Source organism: Cetorhinus maximus, chromosome 4 (assembly GCF_964194155.1).
Source record: "Cetorhinus maximus chromosome 4, sCetMax3.hap1.1, whole genome shotgun sequence".
NCBI classification, from domain to species: Eukaryota; Metazoa; Chordata; class Chondrichthyes; order Lamniformes; family Cetorhinidae; genus Cetorhinus; species Cetorhinus maximus.
Window position 1 is genome coordinate 78,731,646 of NC_135882.1, and position 18,798 is coordinate 78,750,443.

The following is an 18,798-nucleotide window of genomic DNA, read 5'->3' on the forward strand; positions in this document are numbered from 1 at the left end:
CAAGGAAATAGATGGAGTGTGTGTGAGCAGGACACATGGCACTGCGTGCAATGTTTGTGTGGTGAGCGAAGCCATGGACAGGATGAGGACACGAGCTCAAGAGGATATGAGCCTGATGGAGATGTGAGGGTGTGTGTGAGAGTTAGTGGTGTTGTCTCCTGAGGTGTGAGATCCCTGTGGATTTGTGATGGGTTTGTGAGTGTGAGTTGAGAGTGATGAGAAGGGTGAATTACCCTGGCAGATGAGAACATTCATCCTATAGTGGCACTGGGTGGCTGTCCTGTTTTGCAGGGCATTGGCGCTGACCACCGCTGCCACGGCCTCCCATGCTGGATTGGTGGTGCAGCTCCCATCCTGCAGCCAGAGCGGGGGTAGAGGACATAACGGCGGCCCTCCACGGTGTTCAAAGGGCGCTCCAGAGATATGTCACTGATGTGGGTGCTGCAGTCTTTATGCCTTTCGGGGCCATCCTGCCTTCTGTGCAGCAGTCGTGGGCTGGAAGCACTGAGAGGCATACGCATGGCTGCACTTTAGATATGGCACCCGGTGTGATGAAGCAGCGAGGTGATGACATGGTGAATGAAAGCTCGCCTGCCATCAAAACTGTGTGTTTCCCGGGAATGCATAATTAAGGCGAAAGAAGCAGCCATTGAGGCTGGCGGGTAAAATGTCAAGTGCGTACTGATGTTCCATGGCTGAAATAGTAGCAGTATGTCGAGGAGTCAAGCAGGTATCCCTGCCATCTGCTTTACAGGAGCTAGGTTGTAGATAGAGGATTGGTGAAACAAGTGTGGGTATGACGAATTACTGTGTGGGACTAGGAGGAAGGTGTTGATTTGATTGTGTGGTTTCTTGTTGTACTATACATGGCATAGAGCAGTTGTGAAGGGAGGATCTTCAAATCTGGTTGTTCGTGGCTCAGGAAAGACCTGGTGAATTATTTCAGCTGCTGTTAATCCAGTTGTAGTTGTTTCAACTTTCTGCCTCCAAATAAGCCATATTGCAAATGGGAATGGCATAGTACTAACCACAGCATTCATAAATTTGAAAAGGATTGCGGCATTCGTAAAAAGATAGAATAGTAGTAAAACTATCTTATATTCAAAATGACACTTCTTTGCCATCACTAACATCTTTTAAGACAGATAGCACTGAAACAGCAGCTCTGGAAGCTGTAGCTCAGGCTTCTCTGGGAGTAGTTTTCTCCTTAACTAGAGCCAGAAATAGAGAAGATTTGATCATACAAGAGCCTGGCATTCATTTGCAGTATACACTGCTGTTCCCTCTTCAGGTGCAGTCAGCTTCAACCTCCTGAAAAAACATGAAGGAAATTCTATTGTGGTGATACTCGAGCACAGAATGGGCAAAAGGATTAGTATGTAGTGTTCAGTTACTATTTGGACTCTACCCAGAAAAATCACCCCCAATATTCTAGAAGCCTAATTGATGATTTCAGCAAGCTTAGCATTCCCTCTTTTATTTTGTACCCTGTAACTCTTTACATAAAACCCAGAATCCTACATTTTTTTTTCTTATAACTTGTTCAACTTTCCCTCCTCAAATTAAAGAAAAGCATATCAAAACACCTAAGTTTCAATGTTTTGCTATTCTTTTTAAAATGTTACCTTTCAGTGTAAATGTTCTGCTGTCATTCTTCTTCCTAAAATTTATCACCTCATATTTTTGTGCCTTAAATTTCATCTGACATCTATCTTCCCAATCTACTAATTTGTCCATATTGACGTTTTAGAGACTCTTTAATGTTCACCATGTCTTATAGTAAGTAGTCTTGGTGTTCGAAGTTCAGTTCTAGGTCAAAAAGGACACTGCGCCACCTGATTCAACCTGATTAGCAGTTAGGAGAGGGAAATGAAGCCAGTGTGATTGGAGTGCATTTTATGATGAAGGCATCGGTCTCCCCAGTAGAGGAAATTTTTGCTCATCCATGGCTTCATGTCAGACAGGCAGTATTCAAAATTTTATAAGTACGTGAGGCAAAATAATCATGTTATCAGATATGCATGGTTGAAGTTCGAGGAAATTAGGTCATGAACAGTATAGGCGGACATGGCTCCTGACTGAATCTTTGAAGGTCTCTGCTGGGATAAAATATTCCTGTCCAGAAATTGAGATAGCAGAAAGTGACTATTGTTCAATCTGTTACTTGAGTATTAATGAGGGAAAAAGACTGAGTGGCAGATTTTAATACTAATTAGCAGCTTGGAATTCCAGTCCTTACCAAAGAATGGTCATGATGCTGGATTTTATTAATATTGCAACAACTCCATTAGGATGCCCTCTTTGTAAGAGAAGAAAATCTCTCTTTCTATTACTTTAAAAGCAAAGAAAATGTTTTATGACAGTTTTTTGATTATTTATGCAAGACAGGTTACAAAAATAAATTACAACCTGCATTTTTTAAAACACACAAATCTTCTGTTTAATTTTAAAAACAGAGAAACAGACTCTGTTTTCAATAATACTGGGAGAATTATCAATACTCTGTTAATTTTATAAAATGTAGATCCTGATCAAGAACTTTTCCCACTGTGATCATCTATTGGAAATTCAAACATTGTCCGCACTGTTTTTCCACCATAAAAATAGTTGAAGAGATATCACGGGGACACTTCATGCCAACTGTGTAATTCTGCAAAGCTAACACTAAAGATATATATTGAACAAGGATCAGTGTTTCAATAATAAGATTGTTGACACTCAGTACATTAAAGTGGATCAGGCATCCATTTCTGGAAAAATCAGACAAAGAGCCCCGAAGCTCATCATACACCCAAGGTGCTCCATGCATCTCACATGTTGTATGCTGGATTCATTGGATACAAGTTTGATTTACTTGAGGTACTCATTCCATAATGCAGCTGGAACACCTGAATAATTCTCCAACTACACAATTCCAACTTAATAGACATAAAAATAAATGGAGCCTCCCCCCCACCACCCCCCAACCACCACCAACCTCCTCCAGCATTAATGCCCCCGCCCTTTGCTTCCCTGTCCATTGGACTTTCCCTCCAGGAATATGTATGCCCACTGTTAGTCAAAGTCAAGGGCTGAGGCTCCTCCATCACTACATGCTGGATCCCCATACCTGCCTGTCCCTGACCATTAATCAACTCTAAACCTAACCTAACCCAAGGGGTGTGACTGCCTCCTGGAACAAAGTATCCAGATAACCCTCCCTGATGCCCTCCAATGTATGCAACTGAGATTCCAGCTCAACAACTCCAAGCTGAAGTTGCTCAAGCTATAGATACTTAGAATAGATATGGTTGTCTGGGATTGCAGTGTATTCTGCAGATTCCCCCAGGTTGCAGTCATGGCACAGCACCATGCCTGCTATGTCTGCCTGACCTTATTTATTTAATTAGTTGTTAATTTAGTTACCTAAAATAATAGTAAATTATAGTCTCCGAGCTTGCAGACAAAAGAACACTTACCAGCTATTGGAGACTTAAAAAAGGTATAAAAGGCAGCACCACCTTGCCCCTCTGCGCCAAATTCACACTTGCACAAAATTCTTGACTTAGCACTTGATTCATCAAGCACTCTTTACTTGGATTATTCTGTGCTTCCTGACTCTGGTCTTATAGAGGGCGTAGAAGAGATTTACTAGAATGGTACCAATGAATAGGGACATTTTATTTATTTGTTCATGGATCGTGAGCATTACTGGTAAGGCCAGCATTTATTGCTGATCCCTAATTGCCCATGAGAAGGTGGTGGTGAGCTGCGGCAGTCCATGTGATTTAGGTACACCCACAGTGGTGTCAGGGAGAATGTTCCAGGGTTTTTAACCCAGTGCCAGTGAAGGAATAAAAATTCCAAATCAGGGTGGTGTGTGTCTTGGAGGGGAACTTGCAGGTGGTGATGTTCCCATGTGTCTGTGGCCTTTGTTCTTCTAACTGGTAGAGATGCCAGGTTTCAAAGGTGCTGTCAAAGGAGCCTTGGCAAAGTACTGCAGCACAACGCTGACATTTTTCACTAATGTGTAGTGCATATATGTTTAAGGTGGTGGATGGGGTGCAAATCGGGTGGGCTGCTTTGTCCTGTATGGCATAAGCTGCTTGAGTGCTGCTGAAGCGGCAGTCCACCAGAGAAATGGGAGTATTCCATACACTCCTGACTTGTGCCTGTAGATGGTGGACAGGTTTTGAGGAGTCAGGAGGTGGGTAACTCGCTGAAGAATTCCCTGCTCTTATAGCCACAGTATTTATATGGCTGTTCCAGTTCAGTTTCTGGTCAATTGTAAACCCCAGGATATTGATAGTAGGGGATTCAGTAATTCCATTGAACATGAAGGGAGGGTGATTAGATTGTCTTTTGTTAGAGATGGTCATTTCCTGACACTTATGTGGCGTGATTGTTGCTCATCACCTTTCGGTCCAAGCTTGAGTGTTGTCTGGGTCTTGCTGCTTACAGCTTCACTGTCTGCTTCAGTATCTGGAGAGTTGCAAATAATAATGAACACTTTACAAATATCCCCACCTCTGACCTTATGATGGAGAGAAGGTTATTAATGAAGCAGCTGAAGGTGGCTGGACCTAAGGTCCTATCCTGAGGCACTCCTGCAGCAATGTCCTTGGGCTCCAACAATCACAACAATCTTCCTTTGTACTTGTTATGGCTCCAGCCAGTGGAGAGTTTTCCTCTTGGTTTCCATTGACTTCAATTTTCCTAGGCTCCTTGATGCCACACTCAGCCACTCTCATCTCACCTCTGGAATTCAGCTCTTTTGTCTATCTTTGGACCAAGAACCTACTGAGCTCTGGTACCAAGTGGGTCTGACAGAACCCAAACTGAGCATCAGTGAGCAGGTTATTGCTGGGTAAGTGTCGCTTGGTAGTACTGTCCATCACTTTGCTGATGCTTGAGAGTAGACTGACGAAGCAGTGGTTGCATTGGATTTGTCCTGCTTTTTGTGGGCAGGTCATACCTGGGCAATTTTTCACCTTGCTAGGCAGATGCCCGTAGCAGTACTGGAACACTTTGGCTAAAGGTGCAGCTAGTTCTGGAGTACAAGTCTTCAGTACTACAGTCAGGATGTTGTCAGGATCCACAGATATGCTGTATCCAATGCGTTCAGATGCTTCTCGGCATCACGTGGAATGAATCGAATTGGTTGAAGACTGGCATCTGTGATGCTGGAGACCTCAAGAGGAGGCTGAGTTGGATGATTCACTCTGCACTTCTGCTTGAAGATAGTTGTAAAATGCTTCAGCCTTGTCTTTTGCACTGATGTGCTGGGTTCCCCCATCATTGAGAATGGGAATGTTTGTGCTATCACCTCTAGTTAGTTGTTTAATTGTCCATTACCATTCATGATCATTAGGGACTTCAATTATGTGGAGAGACTGGAGAAGCTGGGGTTATTACCTTTAGAGCAGAGAAGGTTAAGAGGGGATGTGATAGAGCTGTTCAAGATCATGAATGGTTTTGATATAGTAAATAAGGAGGAGCTGTTTTGAGTGGTAGAAAGGTCAATAATCAGAGGTCACAGAGTGAAGGTGATTGACAAAAGAACCAGAAGTGACATGAGTAAACTTTTTTTTAACACAGTGAGTTGCTGTGTTCAGGAATTCCCTGTCTGAAAAGGTGGTGGAAGCAGAAGCAATAGAAATTTTCAAGAGGGAATTGAATAAATACTTGAAGAAAAACAAAATTGCTGCGTGTGGGGAAAGGACAGGACCAGTGAGACTAGTGAGATAGCACTATCAAAAAGCCATCACATGCACAATGGGCTGAATGGTTTTCTTCTGCACAATACCATTATATGATTTCAAACCTGTTCACTTCATATCGAATACACAGAAACTTAACCTTGTTTTGGAGATTTTAAACATAGTAGTGGGTCTCTTTGCATATCAAACACCTGAAAGCAGAAGATCAATTTGGACGATAGTGTATCACAAGACATTTGTTTTCGTTTTCAGGATATGGGGTGCTGACAAGGTCATATTTATTGCTCACTCCTTGTGCCCTGTAAAAGTGCTGGCGTTCCTTCTATTTGCCTGATAGTAATTATTTTGCTACCAAATGTCTTGTTATGCCACCTCAGGGCATTCAGTCAACCATGTGGTATTGCACAGAAGTCATGTATTGGCCAGACTACAAAGAAGTGTTTCATTTCCTTCTATGAAGGACATTGGTGAAAAGGCTGAGTTTTTAGAGATAATTCAGAAGCTTTCAGGGTTTTTTCTCCAGGTGCCAGTCAACAAGTCAGTATCAAACAACTTTCCATGGTATTTGATGTCATGAGTCCTTGGTTGTGAGTGCAGTACCATAATCACTCTGCACTATAATAATCACTAGTCCATGATATCCACATTTGTGTAAATAAATGCATGATAAATTGCATGTACATAATCAGACTGTAAACGTATCTTTCTAGTTCAGTGGCTGCTGTTATTATAGGGTAATAACAAACTAACGAATATGACATTTCATTATTTCAGTTATGCAGAGCTATTACCTTGGGGCTGACTGCGGTGTTCGATCCCTCACTCCAAGATTCTTAGCAGAGTTCTGCACTCTTGCTCCCTGAAATAAAGCAAGCACTTTCTTACTGGCACATAAAAATCAGTCCAATTGTTTTAATGCATTTCTTGGAAGAAGCCACATTGATAAAAATGCATAATCAAATTAACTTTGCTCATTGATAATCTATAGGATCTGCAGTGCAGAGTTTAATGCATTACGGTAGATTAACTGATTCCTTCAAGTAAATTGTCATTTTATTTTTAAGAAGATATGCAGATAAATGATAATCAATCAAAAGTAAGAAAACATACATTTGAATACCACTTTACCATAAATGTCATAAAATTTTCAAAGGTCTTAACATACAATTGATAGCTTTGAAATGCAGTGATCATTGCCATTTAGGAAAACATTACAGCCACTTTTCAGAGCATAAGATAACAAAAAAAAACATAAGATAAATGATCAGCTAATTTGCTTCTGGTGCAATTGGTGATGGAGGAATGTTGGCCCTGGCACAAGGAGAGCTTCAACACTGTAAATACTCAACAGGATCTGGCAGCATCAGTGGAGAGAAATCAAGTTTTAGGACTGATTTTACAGCCCCCAGCCGGGTATGTTTTCAGTGGGATGGCACGTAAAATACGAGGACTGTCCCTGAGCTGTCACCAATAATACAGAGGAACATAAGCTACAAGAAATACCTCCACTTTGTTCCTCCTCACCTGACATCCAAAACATGCTAACTTGCCCTCCGACCTCCCGCAATACCTCCCTTGGCTGTCTGTTTCCTCCCCATCCAAGACCCCCAACTTAACTGAGTCCGGATGCCATGGCTGCCTCCTTTGTCGGCCTGCTTTCAGCCCAAGCAGCGCCCATTACTCAGTTCTGGCACCGCTAGGACATCTGGAGTTGCCGGCCAATCAAATTGGCTGGTAAATAAGGTGCCACATAAAAGGATATTGTAGAAATTAAAAGCTCATGGTGTAGGAGATAACATATTGGCATTGATAGAAGATTGGCTAGCTAAAAGGAAACAGAGAATAGGCATGAATGGGTCTTTTTCTGGTTGGCAGGATGTTGTCTTGTTTTTTGTTTCAATGATGTACACAGGTTCTCGATATTGTTACTAACTTTACTGACAACACATTTTCCTAACATAAACACATATCTGCAGTTGCTGAATTCTATCAAGACAGGCTCCAACATGTGCTGTCTGACCTTCAAACCCCCAGGTCAGGTGACCCCATATCTAGTACAGAGTACCATATAGTATCTAATACTGGAGTCCACTACCACAATCAACTATTATCATGACATTTCCCGTTTTTAAAAAAAACAAACTTTTATACAACTCAAGTACACCAAGTCCCTTATCTATTCTTTCTCACTCTGTTTTGATCAGTCTGTTTTGTCTTTTACTCATCTCTGTGGCTTTTTCACAATTTTTCCACTGGATGTTCGGAATGGTGACAGAGGTGATTTTGAAGGATAAGGGGCCTTCTCCAGCTCTGTGCCACTATCACCCCTTGGATAGTTTTCAGGACTCTCAGGCTTTGTCTGGTTATCTGTTGATTCACTGGTGCATTCTGGTTTTTGATCTTCAGCGACACTTTCTGGTTCAGAGCAGGGTTGCGTTTCATTTGTTTTAAATAAGAATTTCCGGTTTCTCCTGTACTGTTGTCCCTTTGGAGTCTGCACTATGTAAGACCTTGGTTCTCCTGTAATTCCTGTGACAACAGCAGGATTCCAGATCCCTTCATGCTGAATCCTCACTGCCTCTCCCATGTTCAGATCAGGCAGAGGTTGGGTGCCTTGATCAAAGTGCTGTTGTGACTCACTGGGAATAGTGCACTGCAATATCAAGCCTCACTGTTCCCGAGCCGCGACAAATATGAAAAGTTTGATCAAACCACCTAATTGTTTAATTTAGGTTAATTGAATATGAGCACCAGGTTTGTAAACTTAATAAATAAATAACTGTTTATTGAACAAATTGCCTTTAACCAGTGGCAAATGAAAAAAATATGAACTGCTAATTTCTAACTCTATAACCTTCTTAAATCTCTGTACATGCACACACGAGACACATAAGGCACACAAAAACATGGATTTTAAAGGTGGGATAAAACAGTTCAATAGCACCAATTCCGGAGTACAGGACTCGATGGGTTGATTTTGATTGATGTCTTCCAAATTCCTTTCAGTTCTTTGTTGATGAAACGAGGCGGTCTTCCCAGCACTTTCGGTCCTTAGTTCACTGGTTGAATACTTGCTTTTCAATGTATCTAATGGTGATTTTCCTCTTTTACTCTTGACAGGGGTTTTTCAGAGAGAGAGCAGGTTATAGAGATATGAGGGAAAAAAACAGCCTGCTATTATTGTAGAATTATTGGAATCTTAACACATAGGAGAAAGAGGTTTTAAGTCTTTTCTCTTTTCAGGCAAGGAGCTTTTCTGCTGCACTGCTCTCACACAAACTCTGGGTATCTGGTTCGGAGCCAATTAAAATGTTGTTGCCAGACAGTTCCCCGTTAGACCGGACTCCTCCTCAGCATCATCCTGTCGTTCATGGCACACTCTGTTCCAGGACAGCAATATTGTATATATCCCTCACACTGTTCCAGTAGACATGTCTTTCAAACTGCATTGTAATTTTAATCCAAAGTCCAACAGAAATAAAAAGATATGCTTTTTTACTGCACTGTTTCTGCTTCTGCTGTCTCAGTTTGAGCAGGTCTTGCAGACTGTAGCCCACTGGCTGTGGAAATAACAGTTGTGACACAATTGGTAGCTTAGCTCTTAGTCTTCTCCCCATCAGGAGCTATGCTGGAGATGATCCAATACCTTCTAAAGGAGTATTCCTGAAATCCAGCAGAGCCAGATAGGAGTCTCTTCTGTCCACCTTTGCCTTCTTTGACAGGTGTTTTAAGGTTTGCAAAGCAAGTTCCACCATTCCTTCGGATTGTGTATATTTGGGACTTGACATAGTGTGGCAAAACTCCCAATCCTGTGCAAATTTGCGAAACTCAATGCCTGAGAATTGTGTACCGTTGTCTGATATGAGCACTTCAGGTATGCCATGGTGAGAAAAAACTGATTTTAAATAATTTATTACAGTGATGCTCTTACTATCATTTCTCAGCAGCACAGACTCAAAAAAACTTTGAATAATAATCTACTGTTAGTAGGTACTCACTGTTGTCAAATCTGAACAAGTCCACTGCAATTTTCTGCCAGGGCCTCTCTGGAACACTGTGTGGTTGAAGTGTTTCTTTTTATTGCGATTTACTGTATTTTTGGCACACTGCACATACATTCACCATTTCCATGATTTGTGCTCCCATTCCAGGCCAATACATTACAACTCGAGCTCTTCTCCTGCATTATTTTATGTCGAGGTGACTTTCATGTATGCGCTGCAGCATTTCCTTCCTTAGTGTTGCAGGAATTATGATCTTTTCTCCCTTGAAAAGTATTCCTTCTGCTACATGAAGTTTCTTATGAAAGTTGCAGTACTCTTGTACAGCAGGAGGGGCTCCACTCTGATGTGTGGGTCAGCCAGTTTGCACAATCTGCTGCAGTTTTCTCAGGGTGGTGTCGTTGTTGGTTGCTTCCCTAATCTCATCCAGTTTGGTTACAGCCACAGGTATGTTCTTTGTGAGCATATGAACCTGTGCTTCTGTTTTCTTATCCTCTTCCTCCGTGATGGGTAGGTATACACATGTCTGCGATGCACATTTCCTTGTCTGGTTTGTATTTAACTCTGACCTGGTATTTCTGCAGACGCATTAGTAATATTTGCGTTCTTGCTGGTGCACAGTTCAGGGGCTTTTTAAGTATAGCTTCCAGAGGCTTATGATCAGATTCTACCTCTGCGTCTTTGTCATTGACAAACTGGTGGGAACGTTCTAGGCCAAACACAATTGCTAGTGTTTCTTTTTCTATTTGGGCATACCGCTTGGTCATTGCCTTTGAAGCATATGCCACTGGTGCCTCATTCTGCAAGAGGACAGCTTCCAGGCTGGTCTTTGAAGAGTCCCCTGAGATCTTGACTGGTTGATTGACATCATTATACTTTAACACTGGTGCCTGGGTCAGTGTTCTCTTCAGACTGGTCAAAGCTTCTTGGTGACTTTGTTCCCAGTGCCATTCCACATCATTTTGTAGAAGTTCTCTGAGAGGTGCTGTCAGGTCTGACATGTTTGGAATGGATTCCCCCAGATAGGTCACCATTCCCAAAAACCTCTCCAAGTCTTTTTTACATTCTGGGGGTGGCATGTTCATGACTGCTTCAATTTTACTTGTGTCTGGCTTCAGTCCCTCACTTTTACCACATGTGCCAAGTACTTGATTTCATGAAGACCTATTTTGCACTTTTCCTTCTTCAACTTGAGGTTCCTTTCTCTAGCTCTGGCCAGCACTTGCCTCAGTCTGTGGTCGCGTTCTTCTCGTGAGGCTCCCTAGATGAGCACATTGTCGATATAGGCTTCCACGCCCATTAACCCTTCAAACAGCTGCTTCACTGTTCGGTTGAACACCTCCGGGGCTGAATTTATGCCAAAAGGTAAGCGTAAAAACCTGTATCACCCGTATGGTGTGTTGAAGGTACAGAGATAGGAGCTGCATTTATTCAGCTTGACCTTCCAGAAGCCTGAAGTTGCATCCAAGACTGAATAGTATTTAGCATCAGCTAGCTTACGCATGATTTCTTCTACTGTGGACAGCTGGTAATGTTCTCATTGTACTGCTTGGTTTAGGTCTCTGGGATCCAAACAGACTCGCAGGTTCCCATCTGATTTTTCTACAATTACAATTGGATTAACCCACTTTGTCGGTTCTTCTGTTTTCCTGATGTGAAGTTTCTCCATTCTATCCAGCTCCGCTTTCAGTCGATCTCTCAGCATTGCTGGTAATTTCCTGGGTGGGTGTATTTTGGGTGTCACAGTTTCATCACTTTTGATGGTGTGTTCTCCTTTGAGGCAACCAATCCCCTGGAATGCATCTTTTTACTCGCTCAGGATGTCATCAGTGGTGACAATCATTATTCTCCTGATTAGCTTCAGATATTCAGAAGCTTTGATTCCAAGAATGGGTTTTGCATCAGTTTTCACCACTACAAATGGAAGTGCTTGGCACTGTTTTTTGTAGTTCACTTTAAGTGTGCACTTGCCTTCTACTGCAATTTTTTTCACCTGTATAAGTAGACCGCTTCACTTTTGTTTTAGTTAGCTGTTTTTCTTTGCTTATCTTACAATACGGGCTTATGAGAATGACATTTGCTTGTGCACCTGTGTCAAGCTTGAAATTCGCCATCATGTTGGCAATTTTTAAATCAACCTTCCATTCGTCTTCTTTGGAATTTGTTGTTGCTGCACCATTGAAAAGTTCACTTTCAGCGTCTGTAATCATGTGCACTTTCTTCGATTTACACATCTTAGTGAAATGATTTAGTTTATCACACTTCTTGCACAGCTTTCCATAGCCTGGACAACTATGTGGTAAATGCTCTGTTCTGCATCGGCTGCATTTAAATATTTTAATAGCAGTTTTGTTCTTTTTACATTCAGACTGTCTATTTGTTCTTTCCCGGGGCTGTTTCTGTTTAACTGCATCTAAATGCTTGACTGTATGTGACTTATCACCTTCTGTCATCCCTTTAATTTGGCATTTCGTTGTCTCTGCCGCTTTGCAGATATTTATTGCTTTCTCCAGCGTGAGATCAAATTCTCTCAAAAGCCGTTCTCTCAGAGTGTCATTTGTGATTCTGCAAATTATTCTATCTTGGATGAGTGATTCCTCAAGCTCTCCAAATTCACACAATTTAGCTCATTTTCTCAGCTCAGTTACCAACTGACTAATGTTGCCACTGCCTTGCATGCACGTAAATAATCAGAATGTTTCATATGTGATGTTTTTCTTAGGGACGCAGTAGACTTCGAATTTTTCCATCATTCCTTTCAAGTCATTTTGTTTCTCATCACTTTCAAACGTAAATGTGTTATAGACTTTAAGGGCTTCTTCCCCTGCCATGAGAAGAAAGATGGAAGACTGTACTTGAGGTCTTTTTTATCACTGTCCGTCATTGTGAGGTACAGCTTGAATCACTGCCAGAACCTCCTCCAGTTTTTGGCAAGGTTGCCCTCCAAACTGAGTTCTGTTGGGGTTTCAGAACCTCCATTGTTGCATTTACTTTACTTTTGACACTATGGGCAGAATTTTCTGCCTGTCGGGCTGGCCAGTCAGGAGTGGCCGTGGGCGGGTGCGGAGCCAATCGCCGCCCGCAATCGGCTGTGCACTGCCATTTTATGGACGCACAGCCAGTAGTGCTCAGCGCTATCTGTGCGGACGGGGGATGGAGGGAGAGTCGGGGCCTGCTCTCCCTGAGGCACAGAGCTGCCTCAGGGAGATTAAGTTCATGTGGAATGTTTTAAATAAAGAAAGATAAAAATTATTTCGACATGTCCCCTCATGTGACAGTGTCATATGAGCTGGAACATGTTTATGAAACGTGAAACATTTATTTATTTATCTATTTAATAAAACCTTCAAGAACCTCATCCCTTCCGTGGATGAGGTTTCCTGGAAAATGCGAAGGCCGTTTGGGTTCTTCGCCTGCCCGCCAACCTTAAGGTTGGATGGGCAGTGTTGATAATTACGTTAATTGGTCTTTTATTGGCCTTAGCAGGCCTTCGACAATTCGGCGGGCACGACGCTGCCTCCGGTGCGCACCTGCCAAGCGAAAGATCTGAATGCCGCGCGGTGACGTCGGGACACACGCCTGACGTCACCACGCATCATTTTACGCGTCGGCGTGCCGGGCCCGCCCCTGCACACCGACGTGATAATTCCGGCCCATGTCTTGTTTTTTGTTTCAATGATGCACACAGGCTGTCGATATTGTAGCTGAGCTAACTTTTTAGTGATAACACATTTTCCTAACATAAACACTCATTTGCAGTAACTGAATTCTACCAAGACAGGCTCCAACATGTGCTGTCTGACCTTCAAACACCAGGTCAGGTGACCCCATATCTAGTACAGCGTACCGTATAATAACTAATACTGGAGTCCACTACCACAACCAACTATTATCACGACAGATGTGATGACTGGTGTACCGCAGGGATCAGTGCTGGTGCCTCAACTTTTTAGAATTTATATGAATGATTTGGATGAAGGGACCAAAGGTAATGTTGCTAAATTTACTGATGACACAAAGATAAGTAGGAAAATAGGTAGGAAGTGGACATAAGGACACTACAGAGGGAGATAGATGAGTTAAGTGAGTGTGCAAAGATCTGGAAAATGGATTGTAACATGGAAAAATGTGAGGTTGTCCACTTTGGCAGGACAAATAAAATAGAAGCTTATTATCTAAATGGTGAGAGATTGCAGAGCTCTGAGATGCAGAGTATGTCTGAGTGCATGGATCGCAGAAGGCTAGTATGCAGGTACAACAAGTAATTAGGAAAGCTAATGAAATGTTTTCATATTCAATTCCCCTTGCAATAAACAAGGGTAGGGAGGTTCTGCTTCAGTTACACAGGGCATTGGTGAGGCCACATCTGGAGTATTGTGTTTAGTGTTGGTCCCCTTATTTAAGGAAGGGTGTAAATGCTTTGGAAGCAGTTCAGAGAGGGTTTACTAGATTAATACCTGGAATGGGTGGGTTGTCTTATGAGGAAAGGCTGGACAGGCTAGAAGAGTAAGAGGCAACAAGATTGAAACATATAACGTCATGCGGGGACTTGACAGGGTGGATGTGGAAAGGATGTTTCCTCTTGTGGGAGAAGCTAGGACTAGGGGGCACTGTTTAAAAATAAGGGGTCGCCAATTTAACGCAGAGATAAGGAAACACTTTTTCTCTCAGAGGGTTGTGAGACTTTGGAACTCTCTTCCTCAAAAGGCGGTTGAGGCAGGTTCTTTGAATATCCCTAAGGCAGAGGTAGATAGATTCTTGATAAGCAAGGCGGTGAAAGGTTATTGAGGGTAGGCAGGGACGTGGAGTTGAGGTTAAAATTAGATCAGCCATGATCTTATTGAATGGCAGAGCAGGCTCGAGGGGCCAAGTGGCCTACTCCTGTTCCTTATCATATGTTCGTATGAGTTTAGAAGAATGAAAGGCAATCTCATTGAGACATACAAGATTCTGAAGGGGCTTGATAGGGTAGACACTGAGAGATTGTTTCTGCTGGTTGGGGAGTCAAAAACACGGCGGCGTAGCCTCGGAATAAGGGCGGATCATTTAGGCCTGAGATGAGCAATTACTTCATTCAAAGGGTTATTATGAATCTTTGGAATTCTCTACACCAGAGGGTTGTGGATGTTCCATTGTTGAATATATGTAAGGCCGGCAGAGACAGATTTTTGGTCCAGGAAACCAGGGATATGGGGATTGGTGGGAAAGTGGAGTTCAAGCCCAAGATCAGCCATGATCATTTGAATAGCAGAGGAGACTCGATGGGCCATATGGTCTACTCCTACTCATATTTCTTGTGTTCTTATGTTCTTATGAACAACTTTCACGGTTTTCAATGGTCACAGAATTTTTAAATCAATATGATTTTGCAAAAAGGGAACAGGTCAACTTGCCCTACATAAGAATTAACTGTAAGGATGTAAAGGGCTAAATTATTAGGAGGAAAAATGACAGCCAGCTTCAAGAAGTTTGCAAGAAGTTTCTTTTTTATAATCTCAACATGTTTGCACTTTTATAGCAAAAAAATTTATGGATAATATTTTACAACATGTTCTTTGATTCAGTTCTTCTTGAAATATGGAATTATTAGAAAGTTGCTGATTAACATTTACATCGAATTCAATAGCAATGGCTCATTTATCTTCTTATTATAAGATTGTCACAGTGAAATATTTCTGTTTTAACCTGGTTTTTCACAAGTTTGCAAATTAAATATGCTATTTAAGGTAATATACTGAATGTGTAATCATGAGAGCAGTAATTGAAATATTCATGGCTCTATTACTTTTTCATCAAAAGTTTCCAAATTTTTCATTTCCTAGACATTGTAAATTAATTTGAGTTAGAAAATGAATTTTAAAATATATTCATTACACAAGTTGACTTCTTCTTGTCCTCCAGCAATTTAGAGTTCTGTAACCCATACCTAGAATCACTCTATATTTTGCCATTGGTTAATATTAAGTAATGAAAAGGGATTCGTCATTAAATATAATGTATGATGGCACTGCACTGTAATACATTTTCCAAAGGATTATTTACAAAAGACTCAGGGGAAATGTAATCAATGCGTCTAAGGACATAATTAATTATCTGTAGCTCAGAGCTCTTTGTAATAGCTGTAAATATACCATTAAGTCATTAATAATTTTTGACTAAATTGAAAAACTGATGGGTCTATTCCACTTCTATGCAGAATCATTACATTTTCATGTCTGCATTGTAATAAATATATGTATTTTCTTGGCCTTCTAGGCTCACTTTGAGTACACACAATGAAATCAGAGTGCAATGAAGAGATCTTTCTTAATCTTAATTTAAACTACGTCCACTGTTTGATGTAAAAATAAACATTGACCAGAATTTTGAGGTCAGCGGGTGGGTGTGGTCGGCAGGCCCAGGAGCGGCTGGGAAACAACCTGCTGCCTGCGATTGGCCCCTGACCGTGATTTCACGCTGGCGGGTTAATTAAGGCCCACCGAGCGTGAACGGCAACCCCCCAATGATCGGGAAGGGGCAGGTGGGGGCCTGTCGCTCGTCGGATCCAATGGCTACCCAGCAGACGGTTTAAAACTGGCACAGTCAGGCCCTGGAAGGCTGCCAGCGATAAAGACATCTTCGGTGTTGTCAGCAGGAGACAAAAAATTATGGATAAAAACACGGCTGCAGATGCCAGGCGGGAGGGCAGATCGGGCAGGCACTCGGCCCCCCATTTTTCTGTTAAGTGCCATGTGGTCCTCCTGGAGGAGGTGGCTGCCAAGAGGGGCACTCTTGTCCCCAGGGATGGAAGGAGGAGGCCTCCGCACCTTTAAAAAAAGAGTTTGGGAAGAGGTGGCAGTGCTGGTCAGCAGCCATGATGTGGTGTGGTGCACCTGGGTCCAGTGCCGCAAGAGGTTTAATGAACTGCTGCGCTCAGGAAGGGTGAGTACTGTGTTGGCATGGATCAGTGAGTTCAAGTGTTAAGGGCTGGCCACCCCTGCATGGAGCTCAGGGGTGTTAAAGAGTCTTGAGTGCCACTTGTCAATGACACCGGAGCTGACCAAGGGGGTGAGCCCTGGCTGCTTAGCCTGAGTGCCTTGTGGCTCGAGGGCCACGACTTGGATGTACCCTGCAAGGTGTTCCTCAGGTGGGGTTGGCCAGGCTGCAATGGCGCTGCAGGTAGAGAGTGGACTAATCAATGCTCCTCTGTCCTTTCAGAGGAAGACAGCTCATAGGAGGAGGCACCACAAACCTCCTACTCCTACCCAGATTTGAGCAGGATGCCCTTGAGCTGGAGAGGTGCTACACACCTTGGTCAACTGGCCGCGGAGAGGCTGGGGTGTCAGACAAATAGTGCAGTTCACAGACTGAGATTTCAGATGGTGCAAACATTCTTGTGTAGTCTTATCATTGGTGGGAGCCTCAAAACTGGATTCCGCATTGATCATTGAAAGTCGATGGCACCATGATGCAGAGCTCCATGGTCTCACCAGGGTGCCTAGTATGCACAGTGACAGTGTAATGACTTAAACTAATGACGTCATTGTTCTCCCTTAGGTTTGCCACCACACACCCAATCGCAGGATCCCGAAGACCCACCCCTGATGCCTGAGGACCAGGCTCCAGATGCACCTCCGTCACACCAGATCTCTGAACCAGACAACCAGCACAGATACCAGCACCTCGGCAGGCGCTAGATCTTTAGCTAGAATGTCAGTGCACAGCGGTGAAGGCACTTCACACTCGCTTGAGGTGCAGGTGGAGGCAGAGAGTGTCCAGGGCATCAGCAGTCACAGGACTACTGGAGACTAGGACGATGCTCAGTCAAAGGCAGATGATGAACCTCTGGGTTCGTCCATTAGGCGGTAGATGCTGGATGTCCAGCAAGATGTGCGGGAGCATCTGGCAGAGATCCAGGAGGATATGGGTGCCATTGTCTCTGTTGTAGAGGAGTCCATGCAGAGCATTAGCACTGCGTTTACCTTCATGGCCGAGCGCACTGCCTCTTCCATCGAAAGAGTGGCGACTGTCATGGAGAGGCAGTTCCAGGAACAGAATCAGGGGTTCCTGGGGTTATGCTCAGTCCTGCAAGCCCTCACACAGGCACTGACTTCAGGCACTGACCTCAGGTGTCTGTGTGGGAGATGGATGAGGCACCCAGTATCTCAGCTAGGTGCCCGTCCATCAATGGTGAGCCGGGAGGTCCAGAGCAACCTCACGTTGGTGCATGAGCTGCCTGTCATCTCTGCGGGCTCCTCTCAGGGCGGTCTAGATGATGGCAGCAGCTCCTTCACCCCTCTGCTAGTGACTGCGGCATCTGATGAGGCTGCAGAGACAGGGGAGATGCCAGCTGTGGAACTGGCCACTCCCTCCAAGGCGGGGCCAGCACAGGCTCCACTGGCCAGAGGACGACCGCCAAGGTCATTAAGGCCAGCAGAACGGCAGAAGCAGCAGGTTGTCTCCAATGCCAGTGCCAGCGAGGTGGGAGCACCAAGACGTAGCACTTGCAAACGTAAGTTTAAGGCACCATGAGCACAAGAGGGACAGGTCACGGGTGATCTTCTATTGTGCAATTTTTTGTTTAATTTAACCAGTCTGGGGTTGAAGACTAGAGAAGGTTCTGTTAATTTGTTTGACTGTCAACATGAGATAAGTTTTCTTTGTCTAGTGGCCTGAGTACGCTTCACCTTTTTTATTTAATGTGGTGCAGGGTAGACCAGTATGTAATGCTGGACGTGGGTGGCTCAAAGCTTTATTGTACAGGCACTGAGTGCACTTTGAGGTCAAAGGAAAGGGTCATTTCAGGCATCTGGGTTGGAGGTGGCAGCCCTGGCATGAGGTGGAAGCGCTTATTTGGCAGCCTAGCTGAAGGAGCATTGGATCAAGGCATCCCTGCCTCCCAGGAGGTTACCAAGGTCTGCCTCCATGCCCTCAGCGTTCTCCTCACCATGCTTCTCTTCTGACTCACTACTGGATTCATCTGTGGCCTGTGCAGCTGCGTCAACATCCTCTTCCTCCAGTGGGTCCCCCCTTGCCAGGGCCAGACTGTGGAGAGCGCAGCATGCAACCAATATCAGTGACACCCGTTCTGGGGGGTATTGTAGTGCTCCCCCTGAACA

The 18,798-nt window shown here is 43.5% G+C and overlaps 1 protein-coding gene across 3 annotated transcripts in view; it reads right to left on the reverse strand.

The window, feature by feature from the left end:
- prex2 (phosphatidylinositol-3,4,5-trisphosphate-dependent Rac exchange factor 2) overlaps nucleotides 1-18,798 on the reverse strand; it is a 675,068-nt gene that overhangs the window by 15,306 nt on the left and 640,964 nt on the right. For all 3 annotated transcript variants that reach the window (XM_078540383.1, XM_078540384.1, XM_078540381.1), the window contains exon 39: nucleotides 6,491-6,558. In XM_078540383.1, the coding sequence (XP_078396509.1) occupies nucleotides 6,491-6,558 (68 nt within the window). The remainder of the gene's footprint in view (nucleotides 1-6,490; nucleotides 6,559-18,798) is intronic.